The sequence below is a fragment of the Lathamus discolor genome, chromosome 1 (genome assembly GCF_037157495.1).
Source record: "Lathamus discolor isolate bLatDis1 chromosome 1, bLatDis1.hap1, whole genome shotgun sequence".
In the NCBI taxonomy this organism is placed as follows: Eukaryota; Metazoa; Chordata; class Aves; order Psittaciformes; family Psittacidae; genus Lathamus; species Lathamus discolor.
In genome coordinates, this window is record NC_088884.1 from 38,228,110 (window position 1) to 38,253,091 (window position 24,982).

The 24,982-nt window shown below is 41.6% G+C and overlaps 1 protein-coding gene across 3 annotated transcripts in view; it reads right to left on the bottom strand.

Moving 5' to 3' along the window:
- The window catches only part of GRIP1 (glutamate receptor interacting protein 1), a 334,511-nt gene extending 312,056 nt beyond the window's left edge, over positions 1–22,455 (bottom strand). For 2 of the 3 annotated variants that reach the window (XM_065668374.1, XM_065668350.1), the window contains exon 1: positions 22,019–22,455. In XM_065668374.1, the coding sequence (XP_065524446.1) occupies positions 22,019–22,073 (55 nt within the window). In that variant the 5' untranslated portion in view covers positions 22,074–22,455. Of the gene's footprint in view, positions 1–21,387; positions 21,414–22,018 lie in introns of those variants that run through there. The other variant, XM_065668402.1, reaches the window with a different exon arrangement.
- Positions 22,456–24,982: the final 2,527 nt, after the last annotated feature.

Consider the following 24,982-nt stretch of genomic DNA (forward strand, 5'->3'; position numbering starts at 1 on the left):
TCTTTCCCTAACTGCAAGGGAACTACAAAGGGAAGAATTAGTCAGATATTATTGTCCTGTGTTGCCTTTAATATTATGATGGAAATTACAAAAATGAAAACCAAGAATTTCACTAAAGCTATTTTTCCTGAGGAAAGGAGAAGAATCAGAATTTGAATTTCTGAAGCAGATCCTAGCATAAGAAGAGACTGACAAGTGAATGCAAGCCCAGTAAAAGCACAGGTAAAAGGATTTGGAAGAGAATGGCAGAAGAAAGCCTGTCTAAAGGAGAGATCCAAATGTTAGAAACAGAACCTGTCATTTACTCACTACAAAAATAAAACCTAATACAGCCAAATAACTTGCTATGTAAACTGTGCACAAGCTACACAGTTGGCTGCCGGTCCAAGAGCACAGCAATCCTGTTGCAGTCTATGAATGCAAACCCAAGTCCAGCTGAGTTTGCAGCTTGCCTAGTCTCAAACTACCAGCAGTAACCAAGGATGACAGCCAAACCTAAAGCCAGCAGCCAGCCCTCACATAAATATACCCATGTATAGTCTAAATTAGCTGTATCCTTGAGCAGCATCCTCCCCCAGGATTGTAACAGTGCTCAATACCAGCAGGCAGAGGAAAGCATCCAAATACTCAGAGAAAATTTAAGACAGACAAGGCTTATGATGCTTCTTTTATAAACAAAAAATACATCTTGAAACTGCTTAAAAATCATGAGGAAATTAATATAATCTCTGCTGAGCCCTTAGCCCACTCGCTATACCTGTTAATATAAAACATTACTAGATGCAGTGCACATCTGCTGTCAGACAGCCTGTGTTTTTCAAAGTGCTTAATAATCTGAGTATCTATTAATTACGCTTTTCAGAAATGCTAAACCAGTTTTTCACAGCAGCATGCTCTTTCTATATTTTTATTTTTTGCTTATCTAATAAATTGACAAAATTACAGATTTTCAAAAATCAGGTAGGAGTTATACGAGAAGTTGTTGGTTTTTTTCCGTTTGTAGCTCTTCTAGTTTCTGAAGGCTATGTTTTATGAACAGCTGTCTTTCAAAACATGTGTTGCACAAAATAAGCAGTAGCTGAGAAAAACAAATGGGCCACCTCATACAGAGTTTAGAATCTAAAACATTATTTTAACAAACAAGATTTCCTGAAGAATCTGACACATTGTGTATATTTTTTCCTCCATAAGGTCAAACTGCCTAACAATCATACATCAGAGTAGTGCATGTAAAGAGCACCCTGGAAAGTTTTGCTTTGCAACATTATAAAGCATTTTCAAATAATAGTTAGGATGAAAAAAAAAGTATAGAAATAAGAAAAATGGATGTTTTCTTAACCCCAAGTTTCATCCATTACCAAGTTCTTGCTTGTTTCAACTTCCCAGCAGACCCTTAAGTTCCTAGAGAATTTGGTGGATCATTTTCCAAAAAAGCGCTATTGGAAACAACCACATCAGGTCAAGGTACGCTAGCTTTGAATGTAATTCATACTAAATCTTGTCAAGCACGCTACTAGAACCTACGCAACCAGCATTCTGCAAGTTCCATTAATGCTGCTGTAAAAATACATATCCTCTCTGCTCATCTACTTCCTGAGAAATGACAAAACCAACTCTATCTCAGCTCTCCCTCTGGGAACCAGGACTGATGTCATGAGTATCAGCTCCTCAGGCAGCAGGAGAAGCCAACGCACTCCTAACGAGACACTAAGACCTTTCCTGTTGTAACATTTGTGTATGTACTTATTCTAGTTGATACCGGTGCCAATGATTAAAACTGACACTGCCTTTATGTGCCTCTTGCTTTGCTGGATTTTAAGTAGTGATCTGAAATTTCTCATATCATGTTCAGATTTAAATGACAAATTTTTTCTATTTTCATTTTTCAGTAGACATTGAGGGAAATTAACTGCTTTGTACGACATTAAATTTCTTTTTGGGCAACTGTTTCTTTTGACAATTTTAGATACTCCCTTTTCAGTTCGAGGATTTGAAGCCCAGAAGAGAGCTCTGTACTAGACATTGGGTAGACTTTCCAGAGAGCTCAGAAACCCTACACAGCAATGACTGACAGATCAGACAGACCTGTCATAGATCTTACTTTGCATACATCCATTAAAGCTGTAATGGGATTTAAAACCTAGTATTTTTGCAGACTCCATTCATTTTGTAAATGTTTTGGGGAAGTTTGTCCATGGACTCACCATCCAAAGACAAATCTGTTAAGGGAACCCAAGCCTGGAATGGGCCACCCATCCCCATCGGCCTGGGACCATAGCGACAAAGACAGGACATCGTCTTCAACAATCATTAACAGATCAGGAGATAGAAGGGACATGAGAGAACCTGTTCTGTTCCAAGACAAATGGCCTGTAACAAAACCCAAATGCAGATTGGAGCAGACTGCTTCTAAAAAGCAGCTAAACTAAAAAACAGAGAAGAAAAAAGACCAAAATCAAAACAGGAAAGACACCTTCCTCCCAGAGACCCACAACAAAGGCAAAATCTGCCTTGGCAACGGTGATAAAGACAGAAAATACAACTAACACAGCAGGACAGCAGCTGTAGGACACAATCAGCTGTACCAAGAGCAGCAGAACCAGAGGAGTTTGCTTCCTCACTGATGAACAAATCTGCTTCTTAAATCCCACACACTCCTCTCTGCCCCTCTCCCTGCTATAGACTTTCTTTCACCTTATCACGCTCAAAGCACATCTCCACATCCCTCTTAACATCCCCACAGGGGAAACTAGTGCATGCTGTGACCAGCTACATATATGCTGACTATTATCCCACTCATGCAGGTGTCAGCCTGTCAATTAAAGCATTACTTTAATGGCTACCTTAAAGACACATTAATTCGCACCTCCCCAGCTTTACTCAAGCTCCAATACATATGGAATTTGTTGGAACTTCTCTAAGGGATTTCCCCGTCTCTCCCAACGCATGGTTGAATATTACACTGAAGGTTTTAAAAATTTTATTCCCAATACAGCCAATGCCAAGATTCAACCCCCTGTGGTGACACAAGTTCACTGCCAATGGACTCTGCTACTTGCTGGGATCAAGCCATAGAATCCTGTCCTGCTCTGCGGTACATCACCTTGACACATCCAAGAGCACGTGTGAAAATGCACCTCCAAGATCACATCTGTTTACAAAGCACCGATTTGTGAAGCCCACTTGAACAGGCAGGCCAAGACACATTCATTCTGTGGCTGTGGTCCTGAAGACCTTAGTCTCTGAAGACCTGAACCTTTTCAGGCTCAGAGCCCTGACAAACCTACACTGAATTTAATGATGCCTGGAGCACAGCTGATACCACAGAATTTCTCCTGAGAACTTCTATGTATTTATCTATTTATTTCCTAGAACAAATTTTCCCCTTCATGCATTTGGTATAACAGTTTCATTTGTGAGCAAAGCCTCTGCTCTGTGTACATTGGGGAAATGAATATGAAACAGATTTTTCTTCCTCAAACCTGTAAGGTTTCACACATTGCCTGTTTTATTCAGAAGCTCCCATTTTAATTATATCCTCCAGAAGCAGAGTGGAGGGTAATGCCAGGTTCTTTTGAGTGTCCCAAGGGGAAATATTTACTAAAAAGGTGCTTTATCAGCTCATGGTCATTTTGGATGTCAAGAATTTTAATTACATTTTTGGCCTTTATCAGAAAGCAGGTTTTGCATTAGACAACTCTTTCTCCTTGAAAGGATAAAAACAAGAATACCTGGATTTGTTCCTCAGAGTTTTCTTAATATTGTTAAATTCCTCCTCTTCTTGGAAGAGGGGGTTGACTTCTATTCCTTACCATGTTGGAAAAAAAAAGCAGACAGTAGAATCTGTACCAGTTGACCTCATCCCCTATGATATCACTTCAATACAGTGAAAATTAGCTTCTAGCCACTGCAGGAACTACTTTCTCCTGCAATTCTTTCATTATTAGTACTACCTGTTATTACAGTTACCACTTACAGCATAGGACTTCTGCAGGTATCTGTTTCTTTGCCAGATCTTGGCTGGACTGAAATCTGTGCTAATTAATTGCCTCCGGGTGATTGTTGCTCCTACTGCTCTTGTTTCAACCAAATGGGTCAGAGAATTGGAAGGATTTTATCACACTTGAAATAAGTGAATATACCTGAAGTCTTATGTTCCAAAATAGCCAGCGCCTTTTCTTTAGAATATGCTCCCATTTACATGCTTTAGGGTAAGGACTTGAAATCTGCATCACAAATTTGTCATGGAGAATTACCTAAATTTAGCTACAATACTAAACCAATCACAGAACAAGGTATTTAGGTGTGTTCATTAGAAAGAATTTGGTACATTAATTTCTCAGGTTTCTGATGCATGCCCATAAGAAAGTATTAGCCCTAATCTCATTAAGTATGCCATATGCCAAGGCTACAAGGACAAACCTGGACTTTTCCTGTAAGGACTACTGATAAAAGTTTTACACTCAGATACAGAAGGCAGGTGTTAGAACACACAATACAATGATTACCATGATCACCTACAACAGCTTGACAGAACAGAAACATGAAGAACATAGGAAAACAATCACCAAGGTAAGAATTAGCTAGGTATCAACTGAGCTGAAACACAAGGCTACAAAGAAAACATTTTTAAGATTTGGGATTACAGAACTAAGGGGTCTAAAGCTATTCTACAAGCAGAGTGTTAGGCAAGGAAATCAGCCTATAACTTACTGCAGAAGGAGATCTGGACTGCAAGCCATAGACAGCAACTTCCTTGAGCAAGAAAGCTCAAGGTTTAACTATTGTATTGGCATCATGGGAAGTTGAGAACAGGGATGCCAAATATTTGGTTACAACAACAGAACTTTAATAAATGCAGGATAGCAATAAACATTTTAATAAGGCTTGGACAGTGACTGGGAGCCAACTGCTGACTGTGCCTGCCCACATATTCGGACACAATCCTGCTGAGCCTGTGGGAGCGTGTGTGTGCCTGGGCATTTTGTAACTGTTTCAAGGACCATACATAGCCATTTATGGACCAGCAGTGATTCATGAACTATGGGCTGAATAACACTAAACAAAATTACCTTTTCTGTCCCTTTTGGCATTTTTCTCTGGATTCTATGTAGATTCAGCACTTTGCCCATACACTCAGTTATTTGTGTACTGGTGGGGAAAAAAGTCCTAAATAATGCCAAGATAACAAGCATACATCTTATTTAGCTTGTCTTCACCATCATTACAGTGCAAATTATTTATAACGCATGTCTAAAGAGATAAATCAATAATAAGGAAGACTTGAAGAAACAAGAATAAAAGATGGTATAAAATAGGGGGAAAAGGGATTAAGAGACAGAGAAAGAATAAAGGAGAACAGGTGAGATGGAAGAAGGGGAGTGGTTCAGAAGCCCTTTGCTATTAGGGCGCAGGAAGGAGGAAGCAGGGGAAAAGCCCCAGGAAGTCAAACACACAGAATCTCAAGCAGAAAAAGCTTTCTGATACCTCAAGTAAATCAACAGTCGAAAGGGTTTGAGAAGCTTTGTAGCTATTGCTGGAAATTCCTCCTCTTACTGAGTGCAAACTACAACGATGACACCCATTAAGTTGCTGAAACAAAGAGCTCATTGCAAAGTACTGCCCCGCATGCTCCTTCATGCTACAAACTAGGCTAGAGAGAAAGCCAGGGGAGTAAAATCAAAATATAGACAATCCACGATATTGATTTATTATTTATTTTCATAAATAATTACTGACAAAAAAAAATCTTAAACTTTTAATACTTTGCCACAGTACCGGCCCCCTGCTGCTCCAAAGCAAGATACAAAGCAGGAACACTGTCAGAGTCGTTCAGTTCTGTCTACTACTAAACACACACGTTCCTCATAGCAGTTAACCTCCAGTTAAAGAGAAGACAAAAAAAAGTGGCTTTGCAAAAGCTGTGCACACTTCTGCTGCCCCCATAACACATGCGGGTTGACTTACAGCACGATGACCAGACCACTTCATAGTCTTCCTCTAGAAGTCACTGCAAAGCACATCAAATCATCTGTCCCACTTCCAGAGAGACAGCCAAGCAGACAATTTCAACTATTCCAGCTTCTAGAGCAGTAATGGCCTTTCATACTTGGTTTTCTTCCTAGAAGTTAACTGTCTCATAATTAATAATGTACACTTTTCTATACAATCAGATGGTATTTTCCTTTATTACATTCTCTCTACAGTCCCCCTAAACTTACACTTCTGAATTCAAACAGTACATCTACATGTTGCCAGTGATATTAACTATTTATTATTGATCCTCACAAGTAGATGTTAAAGTTTCCAAACAATGAGTGGTTTGTCAAAAATGTAAATGAATAAATAAATGACCTCAACATACAGAAAATATTATTATAAACCCCAAATGGTCATTCCTATGCTGAGCTGCAGGATCTGTGCCTTTATGATATTTCACCATGCAGAGTGGCTAGTGACAGGGGTCTCCAGAACTCCTGCTTTAGAATTAGAAATTATGTGGGCTTTCAGGGCTGCTCTATTTGCAGCCACAGAGTTTAGAAACCCACAGCCAGAGTTATAGCTCTAACTGGAATAACTTCCAACTCAATGGCAAGGAACCTGGAACCAAGAGCCCTTAATCTCAGTCAGAGGTCGCCAGGTTTTCCAAACTTCACACAAGGCAAAATTAGCCTGTGAATTTCATTTCCATGCAATACTATTTGGACGACTGATTACAGGATTAAATCAGGCATCTGTAGAGATGCCAAGCATACACACTTCATAATAGTAAGCAATCAAATATAAGCAGAAGCTTCAAATGCAATAGAAATTCTCAAACTGCAGGACAATCATAAATTTCTAGCAAATATTCCCAAGAGGAAGGTTACCCTGCATCTCACTGATAAAAAGTTTATTGAGTTGAATCAGGAAGCACTAGATACGGTCACAAACAAATCAGAGGAGAAGGCCCTCTGCCCCAATAAACATGAAAAACAGTGTTCCTCTTTGAACATTATTTTCTCACTCATTTTCTTTCTGTTAAAACAAAAACCAACCAAAATTTCAAAAAAGGAGATGCATTGCAATAGCTGAAGATTATTAAGGAAACAAACAACAAAATGTTATTAAGCCATTCAACAAGATTAATAACATGTGAACACATCAGCATTAATATAACAAATGAAAATACAAAGTATTAGATAAACTAGGGGCTTAGACAGGGTAACTCAGGTAACTGGAATAACTTTTTGTTCTAAGAAATACCTCATTTTAATATAACTAGAAATAATAAAAAGCCACATTTTGAATATGTTTATTAAACACTTTGCCACAAAAGAAATTAAAACATCTGCACAATGACATAAGACATAATTAAAGCAGTTTCAAACAATTTCACCCAATAAATTTTTGCTTATTCCCAAGTTTAAAAATCCTAATTTGACTTTTAATGAATAAAAATTAAAAACACTTTTTCCAAAACAAATCATGTTCTGAATCTCAAATTATGCTTACACAGCCTATACTGTGTGTAAAGAAGCAGATGAAGGAACCACTAGACCCTTAAGTTGTTCTTTTCTTTAATCAAAGTGACATTTTGTTAGTATTTCCTTGAATGGGCAAATATTACCTCACATCTCTGAACACCGCAGCGCAACCTATTTACTGTATAGCATTTTTACAATTTTTACTTTTTCTCATCTTTTGTTTAATAAAACATCTCACAAAGAAACATTAATCAGTCTGAAGTTCTTACCATTGCCAGTTTAGTAAGGCTTCCATAGCAATATAGTCTCTCTTTGCCTATCTGTGTTTTCACTGAACTCTTACTTTGCCTTGAATATCCTAATTCTTCCAATAACTGCCCTAATTCTTTGCAACCTTGACATACCACAGAAGAGATCAATTATATCAAACCATATTTAAAACTTAAACCGGGTTAAAGCTTAAACAGGGGAAGTTCAGATTGGATATAAGGAGGAAATTCTTTCCTGTTAGGGTGGTGAGGCACTGGAATGGGTTGCCCAGGGAGGTTGTGAGTGCTCCATCCCTGGCGGCGTTCAAGGCCAGGTTGGATGAAGCCTTGGGTGGGATGGTTTAGTGTGAGGTGTCCCTGCCCATGGCAGGAGGGTTGGAACTGGATGATCTCCAGGTCCTTTCCAACCCTAACTATTCTATGATTCTATGATTCTATATTCCAAACTCAGTATCAGGCAGAAGTAGAATAGAATGCTGACAGCTGAATGCAGAACCTAATATAACAAACTACTTACTTCTCTTTACTATACCAGATGAAACCCATAGCTTAAGGAAAACTGAAGGGTGTTCATGTGAAAAGTGTAGTACCTGCTCAGGTCAGTGAAAATAAATGGCAAATGCTCTGTGTTACACAGTATTGGTGAAACAACCAAGGAATTTAAGTCCATCACCATCAAAAAGACAACCCTAGAAGCTAAGTAAAGCACAACTCTCAGAAAAAAAAAAAAAACAAACACAACATCATCAGTAAAACCCAAAGGTGTCTGAGGCCAATCTCAGAAACTGCCTCCGGTGTAGTCCAAACTACTTGGACATCAGGAGGAGGAATAAAGATCAGCAACTAAATCGGTTTCTTACAGATGAACTTAGAATCATATAGGTTGGGAAAGACCTCCAAGAGCATCAAGTCTAACAGTAAACCTAACTGCCAAGTCCAGCTTGGCACTGTTCTTCTGCACATGCTTATGTACCTTAGCATTGTACATTTGGGTATTAGCACAGCAGGCTTTTGATAAAATTTAAAATACAATCCTGGGTTTTTTTACACGCAAAGGAAAAAATTGCCTCCTTTTGTCTGTGCAAAAGGTCTCATAGATTAGCAGCCCCCAAAATCTGCAAGGGCAAATCATAAACTTGATCCTGGAAGATCAAATAAGCAACGGCTCTTTTGTTCTTGTCTACCTTTTATGCAGCACCTCAGTTCAAGGAGAAAGATGACATTTTCATTATTAAAATAATGCTTCTGTCTCCCCAGATTGAACATTTATGTTCAAAAGATGTTTGTAAAGGACTTTTTTCAGGGAAACCTTCAATAAATACATTGAGATGCACCAGCAGAACAGGAAACTAGCATATACAAATAAATATTTATATAGTTTATGGCATGCACCAATAGTCCTTACCATTGCAATACCAAAGTCTGTTTAGAGACATACGAGTATTTCCTGTTAACAGAGAATACTGGAGGATTTTAACTGACTGGAAAGCTATACAGCACTAGTAGAGATTTATGGCAGTGTCACACTGCAGAATAATATTGGGTTTATTCAGCTTTTTTATTATTAATCAGCCTACTCCATGTATGACAACCTAGAAATGAAGTTCCCATTTGACATTGGCTTCCTGCTTCTAAGGATGAGCAGGTGGACTTGGCAATCCTTCCTAAGCATTGTATTCACTTACGTGCAACTTTTCTCTTAGAACAAAGTGCCTCTTTTTGTTGTAGTCATATTTTCTAATGAACTATTAAATGAAATCTTGTAAGATTCCTGTGCACAGGAAAGACTACAGACCACAGTGTTCCAGTGTTTGAAGACGATGACATGAGAGAGTTCAAACTGCAAAGCAGATGTCTGCTGTGATCTTGCACCAACCACACCTCCACCCCAATTTTTTCATAAGATAATGTCTACCTTGCTTTAAGAACGAAGACTGTATTTTATAAACGATTGCTGAAGATAATGAACCCTACTGATGAGTTAATGAACTGAAAGTTCTCTCTTCTGCTGGACAAAGCAGAAAACATTAAGATTTGTTTGGGAGTGTTTCATGACTTTCTGCAGAAATTTTAATATTTCTATAATTACGTAGATTTCAGCAACACCTCCCAGCTGGCAAAGCATTTTCAAAGCGCAGACAACACATCTGAAGTTCACAAAAACAGAGAGACTGGAATACAAAATCAAAGTAATAAGGATTATTCAGAAGTATATGTATTTTAAACTGCCTGGGAACGAAAGTACAAAGCACAATAGCAGCATTGCTGCTTTCAATGCCAGTTCACAGTAACAGCCCCAGCGTTTAAATTCCTCTTTCTCAACAGATGATTTTCTCATTGCATCCAATGCAGCATTCTAGCTTTCTTAAAAATAAAAAGAAAGCCAAAATTGTGGCTGTCCCAAATGACAACAGCACAGGTAACACTCTGAACACCTACTTTCATCAGATTCAACAAAAAATTCTCATTGGTTTCAGCCAAGATGCTACCCTATTTTGTACAGTGGTCACTTCTGTTTCCAGGGCTATTCTATCAAATACGTATATGGTAAAAAAAGTTCATGTTTTTTCAGGATCCACACAAAAAATAAATTTGGAAACAAGTAACTATCAGTGTTTTCACTCTTACAAAGATTATTCCTCCTGCTATGATACATAATAGCCTTTCTGTGATAAAGAATCAGGCACCTCTGGAAATGCAGTGGGATTTCAGACCTATTCAGGTAAATGGCATAAGTCACCTTTGGTGATAAAACTGCCAGTTCTGAGTACACCTTTATTGCACATTACTTTCATTCATAATGCAACATTTTTCAGTGAGTGGAAAAGATGTTTTTCCACCAGAAGAAAAAATATGAAGCATCTTGCAGTTACACACATTTAACTTTTCTTCCAACAAAGAATATGAAGAATAAGCAAAGGACTAAAGAAAAATATATTTTACATATTCTCTGGGGAAAAAAAAAGGCTTTTAATAAAAAGAAAGAGAAATTTATGATGTTTAAATACCTTTTACTAGCATTCACAAAACAATATTAGCACATATTACAAGAATGATCTTTAATGAAAGAAAATAAAGTTTCTTTTTAGACTTATTCTTTGATACACTGAAGCATGTAAGTTATAAGCCTAAATTTAAGCACACTGACTTCAAAAGGGTTATTCATTCTGAAGTATCCATATACACAAGCAGCAAAGATTTCAATGCCCTTGACTTAAGGGATCTTTTAAGATTGGTATCAAATATACCGGGACCATGTGCATTGTCCACTCACACAGTTAGAGCCTAACAGTTTACTAAGTGTCATAATCTTATCCAGAAAAACATGTGTATATTAAATACTTTCCTGGATTAGGGACTCCATGCAGGGTAGTTTGCTGGCTCAAGCCCTTCATGCGCATGATCTGCTGATAAACAGATCTCTGACATATTATCAATTCATGACAAGTTTCTGTTTTTCTTTTAGTCCTTAGTGTGTTATCGATTGAGGCAAATGATTAATATTTGATTATCAACTGGAATCCACATGCAAATAAGATAATTTATGTGTTTGAACTTGGAACACCCAAAATCACTACAACAGCCTAAAAATTGTTCTGTTTAAAGAATACTGCCACAAACCATGACTTTAGAACAACCCCCAGAATAGACCTTCACTTACGCTCCCTGTGTAGTGTATTTTACTAGCACAGAATGCCACAAAAGGTGTATTTTTTAAACACGATTAAAATGCTTACCTTTAACTTTGCAAACCCTTAAATGTGTGCAACCCTGGGCATCTTAATTGTGAAGGAATAAGCTACAATTCAGTATAAACTCCCCAGAAAATTACAGTACTTTCATGTAACTACATAAAATCCAGAATGTGCCATTTCGACATTTAGAAGTTTCACATAAACATACAGAATATTCGTTTTAATAATTTAAAGCAAAACTAAACAAATTACAAAAAGACATTTTATGTAATTATTACAGGCAGCTAGGACTAAGGAAATGATAAACAACACTTGAAACAAGTCAGTTAAAGGTTCTTTTCCTTCACAGTATCAGCCTAACCAGCAAAGAGTTGTTCAGTTTCAATGAACAGGCCCGCCATGCTACTGCTTTCTTTTTACGCCAACTGCTTTCTTTGCAGTTACAGGAAAATTAAATATGCCTAGTTACAAAAAAGGGGTCAGAAAAAAGTACTGCCAACCCTGGTTAGACCCCAGAAAACACAAGGAATGACGGAAAAGGAAAGAAATGTCAACCCCAGCCTGATCTAAGCTGGGAAAATCAAAAATCTTAACGGCAAGTTTTTCAGATGACCTGGGACCCCGTAACTCAACTACAAGGATGTTTCCTATATTTAAGTCACCTACCTGAGGTCATCCTAAAATTCTCAAAGGCTGTGTTATTTAAAATTACTTCAGTCACTTCACAGAAAAGAAACACATGTGTAGGAATACGGCTTCTGACACCACTTACCCAGTAACCTGATCTTTGACTAAAATAGAATACAGAGCCAGCAGCTGAACCTTCCTCTTCAGTTTGAACAATTTAATGACAGAAGGCAAGTCATCTGAAAATTAAGGCTGCTTTCACATTAAAGTGTTCTGAAAAGCAAGGTCAGTTCACACAAAATATTTAAATAAATGGCAGCGAACACATCTAAAATGTGTTTGAGCAGAACGCTGAACTAATACAATACACACTATTCATTCTTTTGGGGTTTTTTTTTAAGTAAAAACAAATACTGGCACAAGCACATGCCTGAATCTGTGGACATGTGAAAGCAACACCTTAAATAGGAAATGTCAAAAATTTTAGAGCTAGTGCACTCAAAACAAGAGAGACCATAAGAAAAGCCTGAGTTAATGCCTCATTTTTGTCAGCAGCTGTAATGACAGGAAAGCTCGGGAATACTGAAGCCTTACAATATTCAAATAAAGATAACATGAAACTTAAGTTACAAGATGTGTTTGTTCAGTAAGCAAATGTGAACACACAAGACACCAGCTGTGTTTTAACACTTTGTGTTGGGGGGGGGGGAGAGGGATGTGTGAGGGGGGTGTTCTACCACTAACGTTCCTGCATTAAGTTATTCACTCACAAGATCTGCAAGTATAAAGCTACTGAAATATCCTTATACACTATCCATTTCATTCTTTCCCTCCCCTCTCCAGGCAGCCACCCACATCCCAGCTGAAAGCTTTTAATCAACTGCTTCACTTTTGACATGCAAATCCTGCGAGTTTATCTGGCTCCTGCACATTTGGCAAACAGTCCTACATGAGGTGAAGTTAAAAGCGCTAGAAATTATCATTTCAAAATACATTTCTTTAAAAAGGGGAACACAATCTCTAGGTCCTGCCGAAATCCTGATGTTCGTAGAACCTTTTGCAACACACTTAAAGCCTGTATCATATATACTGTTTATTTGGTTTGGGAAAGGTCAGTATTACCAAAGAAGAAGTAAGTTAAAGGTTTCCTCACAAAATTGGAAGGTTTATCACATATATCAGGTATTTTGAGAAGACTCAGGCTCAAATCTTCTCACTGCATTCAAAGCATTGTGACAAATACAAAACCACCAGAAAACATACAAATACAAACTAATAAAACTAGCAGATACATATGAAGGCGACAACATATTTTTGGGTTTTCTCTGACTTTTCAGAAGAGGCCCTGGAACAAGAAACGGCCTCCACTAATCGCTACAAGGGCTCAGTAAATTTGCTGGCACAAGTGAATTAACCTCCAGAATCCAGCAGAGTTGCATCCATTTACCAGGCAGTGAATTTCACTCCCCAGAGTAATTTCCGTGTGACTACCACTCTACTTTCTGCCCAGCTGTTGTGTAAATAATCCATTCCTAACACAAAAACAACCCAAGCACTTCACTGAAAATGCCACTGAAATTAACTTCTTGTCAGAGTAGTAAAGCAGTGTGTTTATTCCGCAACAGCCTTATCTCAAACTCAGGTCCCAACCCTGTCATAAGAAGCGTGGGTACAAGTGAGGACAAAATCCTGTCAGCGATGCCTAAAAGAGACTTTGAGAATGTGGAGTATAGCAGCCAGCTCGATGCAACTCACTTATTGGAACCATCCTTCGCTTTACTCAGATGCCAAAAATTCCTCCCAGGAGATGCAGCACCTGTGAGCACCAGCTACTGATCTGTAGTGAAGTGAAGCTGGTAATCACAGTGAAAGACAGCAGCAGCAGGGGAAGCTCCTCTTTGCCACAGCAGTACAAAGGACACAGTATCTGGTACACAGAGATGATAATTCAAATAGAAAAGAATAATATAATCCAAATAGTCCAAAGGTGTGTTACTCCTAATTTAATAACAAATTTCAATAAGGCTTTCTGTTAACAAACATCATTGCTCTGAGCTACAGGCTGTCACTAACCCAAGGACTCAATGCACCTTCTTTCTTCACACCTATGCGGAACACATTCATCCCACAGACATTTTTGATCACTGGAAAAGGATTTGGCATGAGGCTACCTGTTACAACATACACAAAAAGTGCCAGTTACTGTTCCTGTTTGCCTCCAAAAGACTGTTCTCAGGAATACTGTCCCACTGTAGAAGCAGCTAACCTGACAAACAAGCAGTGGACTGTGGAACACCTGGTCTCCATCATAGGCAACTGTAGATGGCATTACTTCTGCCTCGCTAATTGATATCCATAGAAACAAAAAGCTTGAAACATGAGAAATCATCTCAGATCTGGCTCACTTAAAACACATGCTCCAGTCACTGACACGCTCTTCATTTTGTTGGTTAAATGTAAACGTGCTGGTTTTAATTCATACATTACAGTGAGGGACAGAGAGATCACATCTCACTTTACAATCACCTACCATGAAACTGCTTCGGGAGGAAAGTGCTGCACTACATAGCGTCGCTCAGTAGAAAAAAATAAGTGTTTTACATAGTGTTTGCCTTCCTAGGAAGGACAGTTACTGGGAGGATACATTCTGGCAATGCTTTATAGTGTTCAAAATACTGTCTGCTAATAAGGAAACGTTTGTGTTCAGTTACAAAACATTCAATTAGCATCTCCCAAAATGGCGCCGTTAACATTCAGTCTCATCCCACTGGTAAAGAAAAAATAATTATGAGTACGTTTCATTGACTGCTATTTTTAACTGCCATCACTGCATTTCTATCTTTACATTTCAGGGAATAAAGAAGCTATGTTATTTCGAGAGAACACTTAAACTTTGGTGAGACAACTCTGGAACTCCCTAAATGTCTGTGGGATTCCAGTGTGTAAAGAGGGTGGTAAAGCTATTAAAATATTCTCTGCAGCTTTCCCTGCACAGTAGCAGCATGTTTTCGGTGGCATTTTGCACTGACAGCAAAACACAAAATAAGGCATAAAAACCCCAGAAGACTGAGATCTTCTTGAGGGTCAGTCCTGCCTGCTTTTCTTGATTCCTGTGGTAATCTCCAAGGAGAGAAGACAACACCACTCCAAGTGAAATGTCTCAGTATCCAAGTTGTCAGCATCTACTTATCTGTTTTTCCCCTTCACATGTTCTCTTCAAAATATTTCAATAGTAAGCAAAGAGCATTGCTTCTAATTTGTGATTAGCAAAAAGCACGATTAGCACTGATCATGGCCAAAAAAAAGGAAAAAAAGAAAAAAAAAGAACCCCACGCAAAACCCAACCAAACATTAGATCATCAGCATCATTCAGAACCATAAAATCTGGCCACCCTGTACCACAGGACACGCCAGAATGGTTTGTTACCCAGTCACCCAGCACAGTCTGTGCCAGCAGGAAGAAGAAGGAAGGAAAAATCAGTGCAGTGATACAATAATCAAGATTACATGCATGCAACACAAATGTTACTGTTTTACCCTGCATTTTACAGCGTGTCACGCTCATCTTGCCAGACTGAATCGCAGAGCAGGTGATCACCGTGCCCTCACCCACATAGGATGCTGACACATCTTGTTAGGCTGTTCTTGCGTAAGTCAGGACGGACGGTATTCTTGACATTTCTACATGCTTGAATGCCATTCAAATGGCTTGTGAAAAACATTCAAACACCACCAAATTTCACACCCACAATCATAAGACCCTTATACACAACTGCTGACTCAGCACATCATTTTTCAAAAGCACCAGCATGATTAAACAGGGCTCAGATATGAGCAATGTGGAGATGTACCATCTAGCCTTGCCTACGGCAGCCACTTGAACTCAACAGTTGGCAGCTCTTCATGGAGAACCCTGAGCAGTGGCTGCTTTGGTAATTTTGAATCATACAAAAAACAACCCATAATAGGGATATAGATATGTGTTGAGATTCAAGAAAAGTTGCCTACACCTAAATTACTGAAGGATCTAACACTGAAGCTTCTGTGTTTCAGGTCATGCTCAATATTTCAGTGCACAGGAAGCTCTGATCAAAACCTTGTGTTTAGAGCTTATACCCTTCATGGCTCCCAGATACCTGCAAAAACAACTGTGCCCATCTCTGGCAAATATTGCTAGTGCTTCAAATTCTACATGTTGCAATCACTGAAGACCATATCTTCCTGAAGAATCTGCAACGTTCATCAGATTATTTTAATACTTCACGTCATAAAATGCTGTTAATTTGGCTGTGCAGATCACAGGAGATGTAGATGCTTTTTGCTTATTCTCAGTTCCTTTGATGCTAAAAGGACACCAGGGAGCAATTGCTGCCTCTTTTCTACCCATGTTAGAGCTTTCCTGGTCCCAGCTGGTTTTAAGAGAATGAGAAAACTGACAGCACCTGTGTTCTTTGCATGCTGATGAAAACCAGCTCTAGAGTGTCATCTTATCCCAGCTGGCAAGTGGTCTTTACCAGTGTTCCATTTAGCAAATAAAGACCAACTGTCCAAGATGCGGTTCAGTTAGACTGAGGTGAAAAGAGACAGAAACCCTGACAACGGCAAGATATAGACCATTTGTAATTAGTATTTTGTTATCACTATGTCTTATTATTCGTGTTTTCCAATTCAAGGTTTAGTTATAGTTTCAGATGCTACTGGAGGACCAGAAGGCAGCTAGTTAAGCCAGCTTCTGATGTTATTTCAGCAGTCAGATACAGTGATGTTTCTTTCTATTTTTGTCTTTACCACTGTTATTCATGCAGTCTTCACCTTAAATGTAAGCAACTACAGCATGCTTTGCACAGTATAACTGATCAAAAGTCCCAATTGTTCATGCACTAGATAACCCGTCTGAACTCCACAGTAAGTCTCGTCACAAAAGGTTTTCTGCCATACGGTTTATACTTTAACTTTTCAGGAGGCATGTGACACAAGTGAGAAAACAGATACAGGCAAACAGAGAGCCTTTGCACAAGGTTTCCAATCCTAGGTCTCTACCTATCACTGTCTTCGGTTTCTGAGGACCCACTTAAGCTCAAGAAGCAAGAGATTCCTCTGGCCTTAACAGGACAGAGCTTAAAATACAATGAACAGTCATGCTCAGCCTTTTGTGTTGCAAATCTAAACCAATTTTTGACATGCACCTGGAAAGAGTATGAAGCAAATCCTCTGTTAAAGCAGCCTCATTTGATCAGATGTATATTGCTAGCCCACAATAATACGATTAAGTGCAGTAACAAGCCCATACCTCTCCCTTCTCTGAGAAACCGATTCCCTTCCAGTTTAAGATAAGCAGAAAAGCTCACGCAGCAATAACCTCAGGGACAGATGCTTGCTGTCGGAACATCCTCCATGAGAACACACTAGTTTTGTATTCGAGGCAAGATTCACAAAACACTTCCATATTTTTTTAACCTTGAGTCCTGGGCTTTAAAACATTTCCTAATGTTATCTTTAAAATTTCTAAAGTTCACCTACTTTAAACTGTCAAGAGCTGTGAAGACAGAGAGAAGAGCAGAAAACAAAGACACAGTCTTTCCTTCTTCCTCAATATAACTGGGCTACCGTGTTAAGCATAGAGGCAAAACAACTATGAAGGGCATAATACTTTTTTTAAAAATCAAGACCAAAGTCTACTTAGATGCATTCTTAAAATTAATAACCATGTACATTAAGGGATCTCAAGCAGTCCCATAGTGAACATACAAGATATACAAATACTATTTTCCATACTCCTGTCAAACCTGATCAGCTATAAAGTTGAAACAGGAGTTCCATAAAATACTTCCATTTAACTTGATTGGAAGGACTATTGAACAAAATTAATACCAGGAACATTTTTCTTCTCAAAGTATTTCCTTAGATGTCACCTCAAGAAGTGGTTTAGGCAGTTTATAACAAGATTTGGTTTAGCATCTTAGGCAGAAAATTGGGGAGGGGGAAGCATGACCTGAATTTTAATCGCACTGTCTAATACTGGTAAGTCTTCACATGTCATGTTTGAAATGACAGGGTTTACTGCATCAGGCATACGTTACATTTGTTCTACTCAACACAGAGCACAATTCCTGTCCCCTAAAGGAGAGGACTCCTTGTGATAATCATGGTGGTGGGAGAAGAGAAGTGACACAGCCACTGCAGAGCACTGCTTGATTACAGAGCAGGCAGTAGAAACCCAGTAACTGCTGCAGTGTGCACAAAAAAGCAGCTATCCACTTCCCATTTTAAATATGGTCTCAGCCTCTAAAGAACAGCACAATATGATTTTTCAGTTGACGTAAGTATTCCACATAATTTCCACAGTGAAGACATCTAAAAATACTTGTTGAAATACCACTGATTGCCACCCCTTGGAAAAAAAACCTTCTCCACAAAGCAGCACTCTCACAAATGCTAAACCCTACGTGCACACGCACACTCCAATGCTTGAAACATTAACCTAGGTTATCCTCCTTCACTCAAGGTATCAATTATTGCCAAGGTGAACCAACAGCATTGACTATTTCTCTGCTACTTCATTTCAGTTAGAACAGCCAATTTCCATTAGCAAAATCCTGGTTTTGTCAAGTTTTTGGATAACCTCCATTACAGCAAATGACTTGTAGGAGCAACAAATACAGGCTGAGGCAGGCATTCAGCATGGAAAGGGGACTCTGAAGCAAGGAAGGGGGAATCAAGGATACCAATACACTAAAATAATCTTGCTTGGAGCAAACCTGCTGTGTCTGCACAAGAACTATCAGCATTTGCGATATCCCAACAGCTTCTCATATTGAAACAACAAAGTTCTTCAGAGAGTTTTTTCAGTCCTCACACCTGGAACAGGCTGCAGCAGCAGCACCACCACCACCATCCAGTTCCTGCCATACCAGATGAACTGAGCATCGGGGGAGACACAACAGCCTTGAGGTGCTCCCCAAAGCAACGCTGCATTGGTTTAGACAAGATGAGAGTACCAGCACCCAGTGAACCCTTTTGCTGCACTGTCTCAGGAATACAGGGAAATTTCCACACAGCCCTCACATCCTCTCTGACAAGTCCACCCACCTCCCACCTCTGAAGCCTCATATCTCAGCACCCACAACTTCTATCCTTACCACAGCGGAGGATACAGGGGACTGATCAGCTCTATACAGGTGCATGCACATGACACAGAGGCTAAAAGGAAGCCTATCAGGAAAGAGGGGGAAAAAGCCTGGAGAAAGACACTGTACTAAGCACTTGTAGCTCACCATAGGGAAACCTTTACCTTCCTGCTTTTCCCAGCACCTCCAGTGATGACTTCTCTTCCAGTTCAAACCTGCTTGAAATTACAGCTGCAAAGTACCTGTTTATTATGACAGGGAAGGATGGGTATGGACTTCGGAGACAGTAAAGCTGAGACTGAAAGGGAAAGCCACCAGAAGGCACATGGATGAACCCCAATTATTAAGCTACTCACTTAAAACAGGTGGTTTAGTTTGGTTTGTGGCTGGGTTTGGATTTTTTCTGATGTGGGTTGAGGTTTTTTGGTTAGTTTGGGTTTTTTTTTTCTTTCCCTTTTTTACAGTCTGCTTTGGGAGTACTCACCACCAAGAAACTTCAGCACTAAATTAACTGAGCAGTTTCACGTTGTTATATAGCAAAATCAATACTAGTCAGTCCTGCTGGTGTTCGTGGGGTTGAATAAAGCCTAACTGCTCTCGCTAGAGGAAAACACTGGTTTAAGCAATCAGATTACAGGTACATAAAAATCAAAGAAAATACACACACATTAAATGTTTCTTATTCTTATATCCTATGTAAGTACTATTATCCAATATAAACATGCATTTGGGATGGATGGATAAATGTATATTTTATATCCTACATATGAGTGCACTTGTATACGTGACATAAGTACAATTTATATCACTAAACATTTCACATCCAATATTACTCCATATCTAACCACAGAAAACAACCGGCTACCATGTTAGTATAAAATAACAGCATTTACATTCACCAGAGTCTGCTGATAGCAGGATGTACAAAAAATGTTCTGCAGAGTAACTGAATGGAAATATTTTCTAGAAACAGAAGGGGGGGATGTTAGCACAACTGGCTTTGAACCAGAATTTAACTGTATCTGTAATTGCCTTTTAACTCAATGCCATACTAAACTCCTACATTAGCTAAAGATGCACCTTCATTTCATTACTGCATAGGCCATCTTTCTGGCTAGTTTGAAAGCTTTATTTCATCTATTCTTCATGCTCATGGACTATTACATTCAACATTGATTCACTAGTTTGACCATTTCATATTTTTCCAAGCCTAAAGCAGAAAAGTTCCAGTAACTGGAATCCTGCTAAATTACTAGCTAAAATTGAGCAATATACAATGCAACATACTTTAGAAGGTAATCATTTACTTTAGGCATGGAAGAGCCTTTTTATTTATGCAATAGGAATACAATCAAAAAAAAGCATCAGTGATAAGACTGTTAACGCATAAAGCTATCCAGCTTCACAATGAAGATGGAAGAGATTAGAGACAAAATAAGAATAAACAAAAACTGCTAACAGATCAGCATTCTAACCGGCATTAAACCCATCAGAGCAAAACCATTACTGTGACCACATGCTACAGCTCATGACAGCCTTTATGCAGAATGAAATGAGAAAATCTTTCCAGTTTCTGACATAGCCAGATTAGACCCTTTCTAAAGTTTTCTCATCTGTAAAAGCATCCAACATATTTTGACAACTGTCATCCATCCTATTTCTGCAATTCTGCAGCTACACAGATTCCTGACATTAAGAAATACGACCACAGATTTCAGTAATGATGGTCTCTAGTAAGGCAAAAGACTAAAAACCTCGTTTTTCACAGCCGAAATACCTGCTCCCATTTCAGCAACTATTTTTATGATGTCATACGCTTGCGATGAACTTCCCATTAGGGATAGCGTTTACCAGTCAGAAGCAGGGCAGCAGTTCTGCCACAGACCTGCAGCTCCAACACAAGGCTACAATACTTCCTCCCCACAGCACACAAAACCTCCTCCTTTTTAATACTCGGGGAAATTTTGTCCCTAGCAGTACAGCTATCAATCCAATACCGCAGCAACCAAAACCAGACGTCCTACTCCAGGACTCCATATGCTACCGTGGAATTAATGACCCGTAAATCAAAGATATGACGGGCATACCTGAGAGTTCACAAGTGTAACCGGCGCACTAGCCTTTTCTCCTGTGACTGAGGACAGAGCAGTAACAGGACAATCTCCCATGACAGAAACGCTCTTTGAAGAAACACCGAAGTTACCTTGTTGTTACAGTAAGCAGACGGTTTATTCTGAAAAGCAACCACAGACTCCCTGCCTCCTGCCGGCACCGACCACGCCTGGGTGACCCGAGACCACCCCTCGGCGGGACCGCCGGGGCAGCTCCTGCGGGCAACGCTCGGCGCCAAGGCGCGATCGCCACCGGTCCGCGGCTCCGCGGTGCCGGCGCCCCCCGGGGAGGGATGGGGCAGGTCCAGCCCCGCGCCGCCGCCACGAGTGGCGGTCCGGGGGCTGAGCCACACGCGCGGAAGTTTCACGAAGTCACTTCGGAGCCTCCCCCCTGCTCCCCGGCTCACGCTCCCCGGCTTCAGGAGCCTGCCCGGGACGGGGGGGGGGGGAGAGCGCGGGCGGCGGCACCCGGAGGAAAGTTAGTTGCTGCGGGGCTCGGCCCGGTGCCGTCCCCCCAACCCCGGGTCCGACCTCCTCCTCCCGCCTCCCCCGCTCCCTCCGCGGCGGCGGAGCAACATGGAAGGCGCGGGGCCGCCAGCCCGTCCCACCGCGGGACGGCTACGGCCGTGCCCCGGGGATGGGGAAGGAGAGGGGAGGGGAGGGTCTCCCTCGCCAGCCCTCCTTCCCTCGCGGCGTGTGCCGCCGCCCGTGCTCAGCGCTCACCTCGCTCCGGCTCGGCTTGCAGGCAGATGGGGATGTTCTTCTTCCAGCCCGGCATGGCTCCGCGCTCCCCGCTCAGCGCTGCGGCGGCGGGGGGCGGCTCATGGCAGGGCGAGGAGGCGGTGGCGGCGGCGACCCGCGCTCGGGGGGAAGTCGGCTGCTCCGGCGGGCAGCAGCGGAGGGGCGGCGGCCGCGCGGCGGGAGGGAAGAAGGGAGGACGGGGGAGGGGAGACGGTGGAGCTCCGGCAGCCTGGGCACGGGAGGGAGGGCGCGGGGTGGGGCGGGCTCGCTCCGGTTCAGCCGGGGACCGGAGGGAGGGGGATTGCGGGATGGGGAGGCGCGGCGCGGAGCCCGGCCCCGGCCCCCCCCGCCGCCGGCAGGTGGGACCGCCCGAGCCGCCGGCCGCACAATGGAAGGCCCCCGGGCGACGCTCGCCCGGCCCCGCTCTGGCCCGGCGGGGCCAGGTGGCTCGGGGCGGACGGGGCGGGACGGGGGCTGTTGCCGGCGCCGCAGCGGGCGCAGGCCGCAGGGAGCCGCTCTTAGCGCCGCCGTGCCCGCACCGCGGGCGGAGAGGGGCGGGGGGCGCGGGTGCGGCTGTGACACGCGTGTCCGCGGCTGCGGGCCGTGAAACGCGCGGCCCGGCCCCGCCGTGCCCTCACGTGTGGACGGGTCCGAGCTTGGGCCACTCCCGGAGCCCGAAACGCTGGGAGCGGCGTTGGCTGCCGTGTGCAGCCATCCCGCCCGGCCCTCGCCTCGGCCCGCCGCTCCTGCTGCGTGGATGGAGCGTTAAAACGAGCTCCTTCCCCGTTCCCGGTTGGCACGCACACGTGCGGAAGGTGGGAAATAACGAGTTAAAATCGAGGGAAGCTCTCAGGAGCACTGGCAGCCCTTGGGAATTTGCACCATAAAGACTCCCTGACCCGGCTGTGCCAGGTCGGATTTCTGTCATTATTACAGCCAATTCCTTACAACCTTTTGACCAAAAGACCTCGAATTTCACCACTAAAATGATTTGTGACGCAGCCATGTCCTAGTAGGAGACTGTTGCTGTGGCGATTAAATACTCCTTTTAATTTTTACAGAAAAGCACCGCTATAAAAAATCAAAGTGGCAGGCTTGCATATTATTTTAAAATAATGATAGTAATATAAGTGAAGCTTTTTTCTTTCCCCAGACACGTCTGGGGGTGGACTGCTATATGAGCTTCCTCCTGCCTAGCAGATACGGTGTGATTAGTTTTGTATTGTCTGTCATTCCCTTACATTTATAGAAATGAGGAATTACGTAATTTTACATGGTCAAACAACTACACTTGAGCCCTTCATTTAGATGGAGATTTGAAGGGTTTCCTGGATTTAATTTCTGTTTCCTGACACAGCCTTTTTCTGCCTTGACTTCATGTTGTTGCGTCAAGCAGAACGCATCTCTTGATACTCATGAAAACCCCTTGGTTAAAACCCCATTGATGAGAGCTGCAGCTACTGGCTTTTCCTTGATTGCACTTGAGCTGTGGTCCCGTCATCGGAAATGCTGCCATTGCACGTGGCAGGATCACCGAGCAGTACCAGTGATTCAAATGAAGAGTAGGCATATCCTGGATTTCTGCTGAATTGAGAGTGTATGATAAAGAGCTGCTTTTACTAGCAATGCTGTTGCTGCTTACTAAGGAACAGGTGATACCTGATAGCCTGGAGAAGAGAAGGCTCCAGGGAGACCTTAGAGCAGCCCCACAGTACCTAAAGGGTGCCTACAAGAAATCTGGAGAGGGGCTGTTTACAAGGACATGTAGTGATAGGATGAGGGGAATGGCTTTAAGGTGAAAGGGAGTGGATTTAGATTAGATACTAGGAAGAAATTCTTGACTGAGAGAGTAGTGAGACACTGGCATAGGTTGCCCAGAGAAGCTGTGGCTGCCCCATCCCCGGCAGTGTTCAAGGCCAGGTTGGATGGGGCTTGGAGCAACCTGGTCTAGTGGAAGGTGTCCCTGCCCCTGGCAGAAGGGTTGGAACTGTATGGTCTTTAAGGTCCCTTCCAATCCAAACCATTCTGTGATTCTGTGATACAGAACAAAAACCAAAAGCACGAAGTCAACAAACCAAAAGCATTTTGCCAAGTTAGAAGGGTCAGACTGGGTTTACGTCAGGTTTGAATCATGTGGCCACTGATTGTTTTGTTATTGGGGAGCACTAAATTTGATTTCCTGCATCTTTAAACTGCAGTCTTGTGTCCTTTCTTCAAGAAGAGACGTGTTTATCCAAATATTTTTTCTTCCTTCCATAGTACTTAAATAATGTTGGGGGTTTATTTAATTGCATTTCTAAAGAAAAACGCGAGTTCTGCATGTGAATTTCTAAGCATTATAAAATAAAGATCCCCAGCCAGAGAGCTGGCAAAAGCTTCCAGAAGATGCCTTTGGGGCATGCAGGCTGAGCAACTGCAACTGCCCGAGGCAGGTTCAGAGGAGGAGGACAAGACTCTGTGGATGCTCAGCCCAGCAGGCACCAACAAGGAGCAGGTGCTGAAAACTGTCCCAGGAGTTGCTGGACAATACACAGCCAGGAAAGAGGTTTAGAGGCAATGAAGTGGTTTAGAAGCTATAGTTCTACTTTTAAAACATTACTCTGGCACTTACTCTCCTAACCTCTGCCATTTCTTAAAAGAAAGATGGGCTTTCAAGTGCTGTGAAATGAAATAAAACTCCGGATGATTGTGTTTTATCCATGTCCTGAATCTTTCCTACTACCCCTGATGTCCAGCGTTTACTCCCAGCTTTTCCATTATGAGTGAAAAAAATACAAGCATCCGAGTCTTAACATTGTAGTTGTGATCCTCCAGATGGTTTTTTGCCAGCACTGGAATTCTGCAAAATTGCGGGTCAGAGGAATAACGTGGTAGATGGCTCTACTCTGCAGTCCACAAGAAGCCATTTTCTAACCTTTTATTTATTTTTTTTTTCTCTTATAGTGC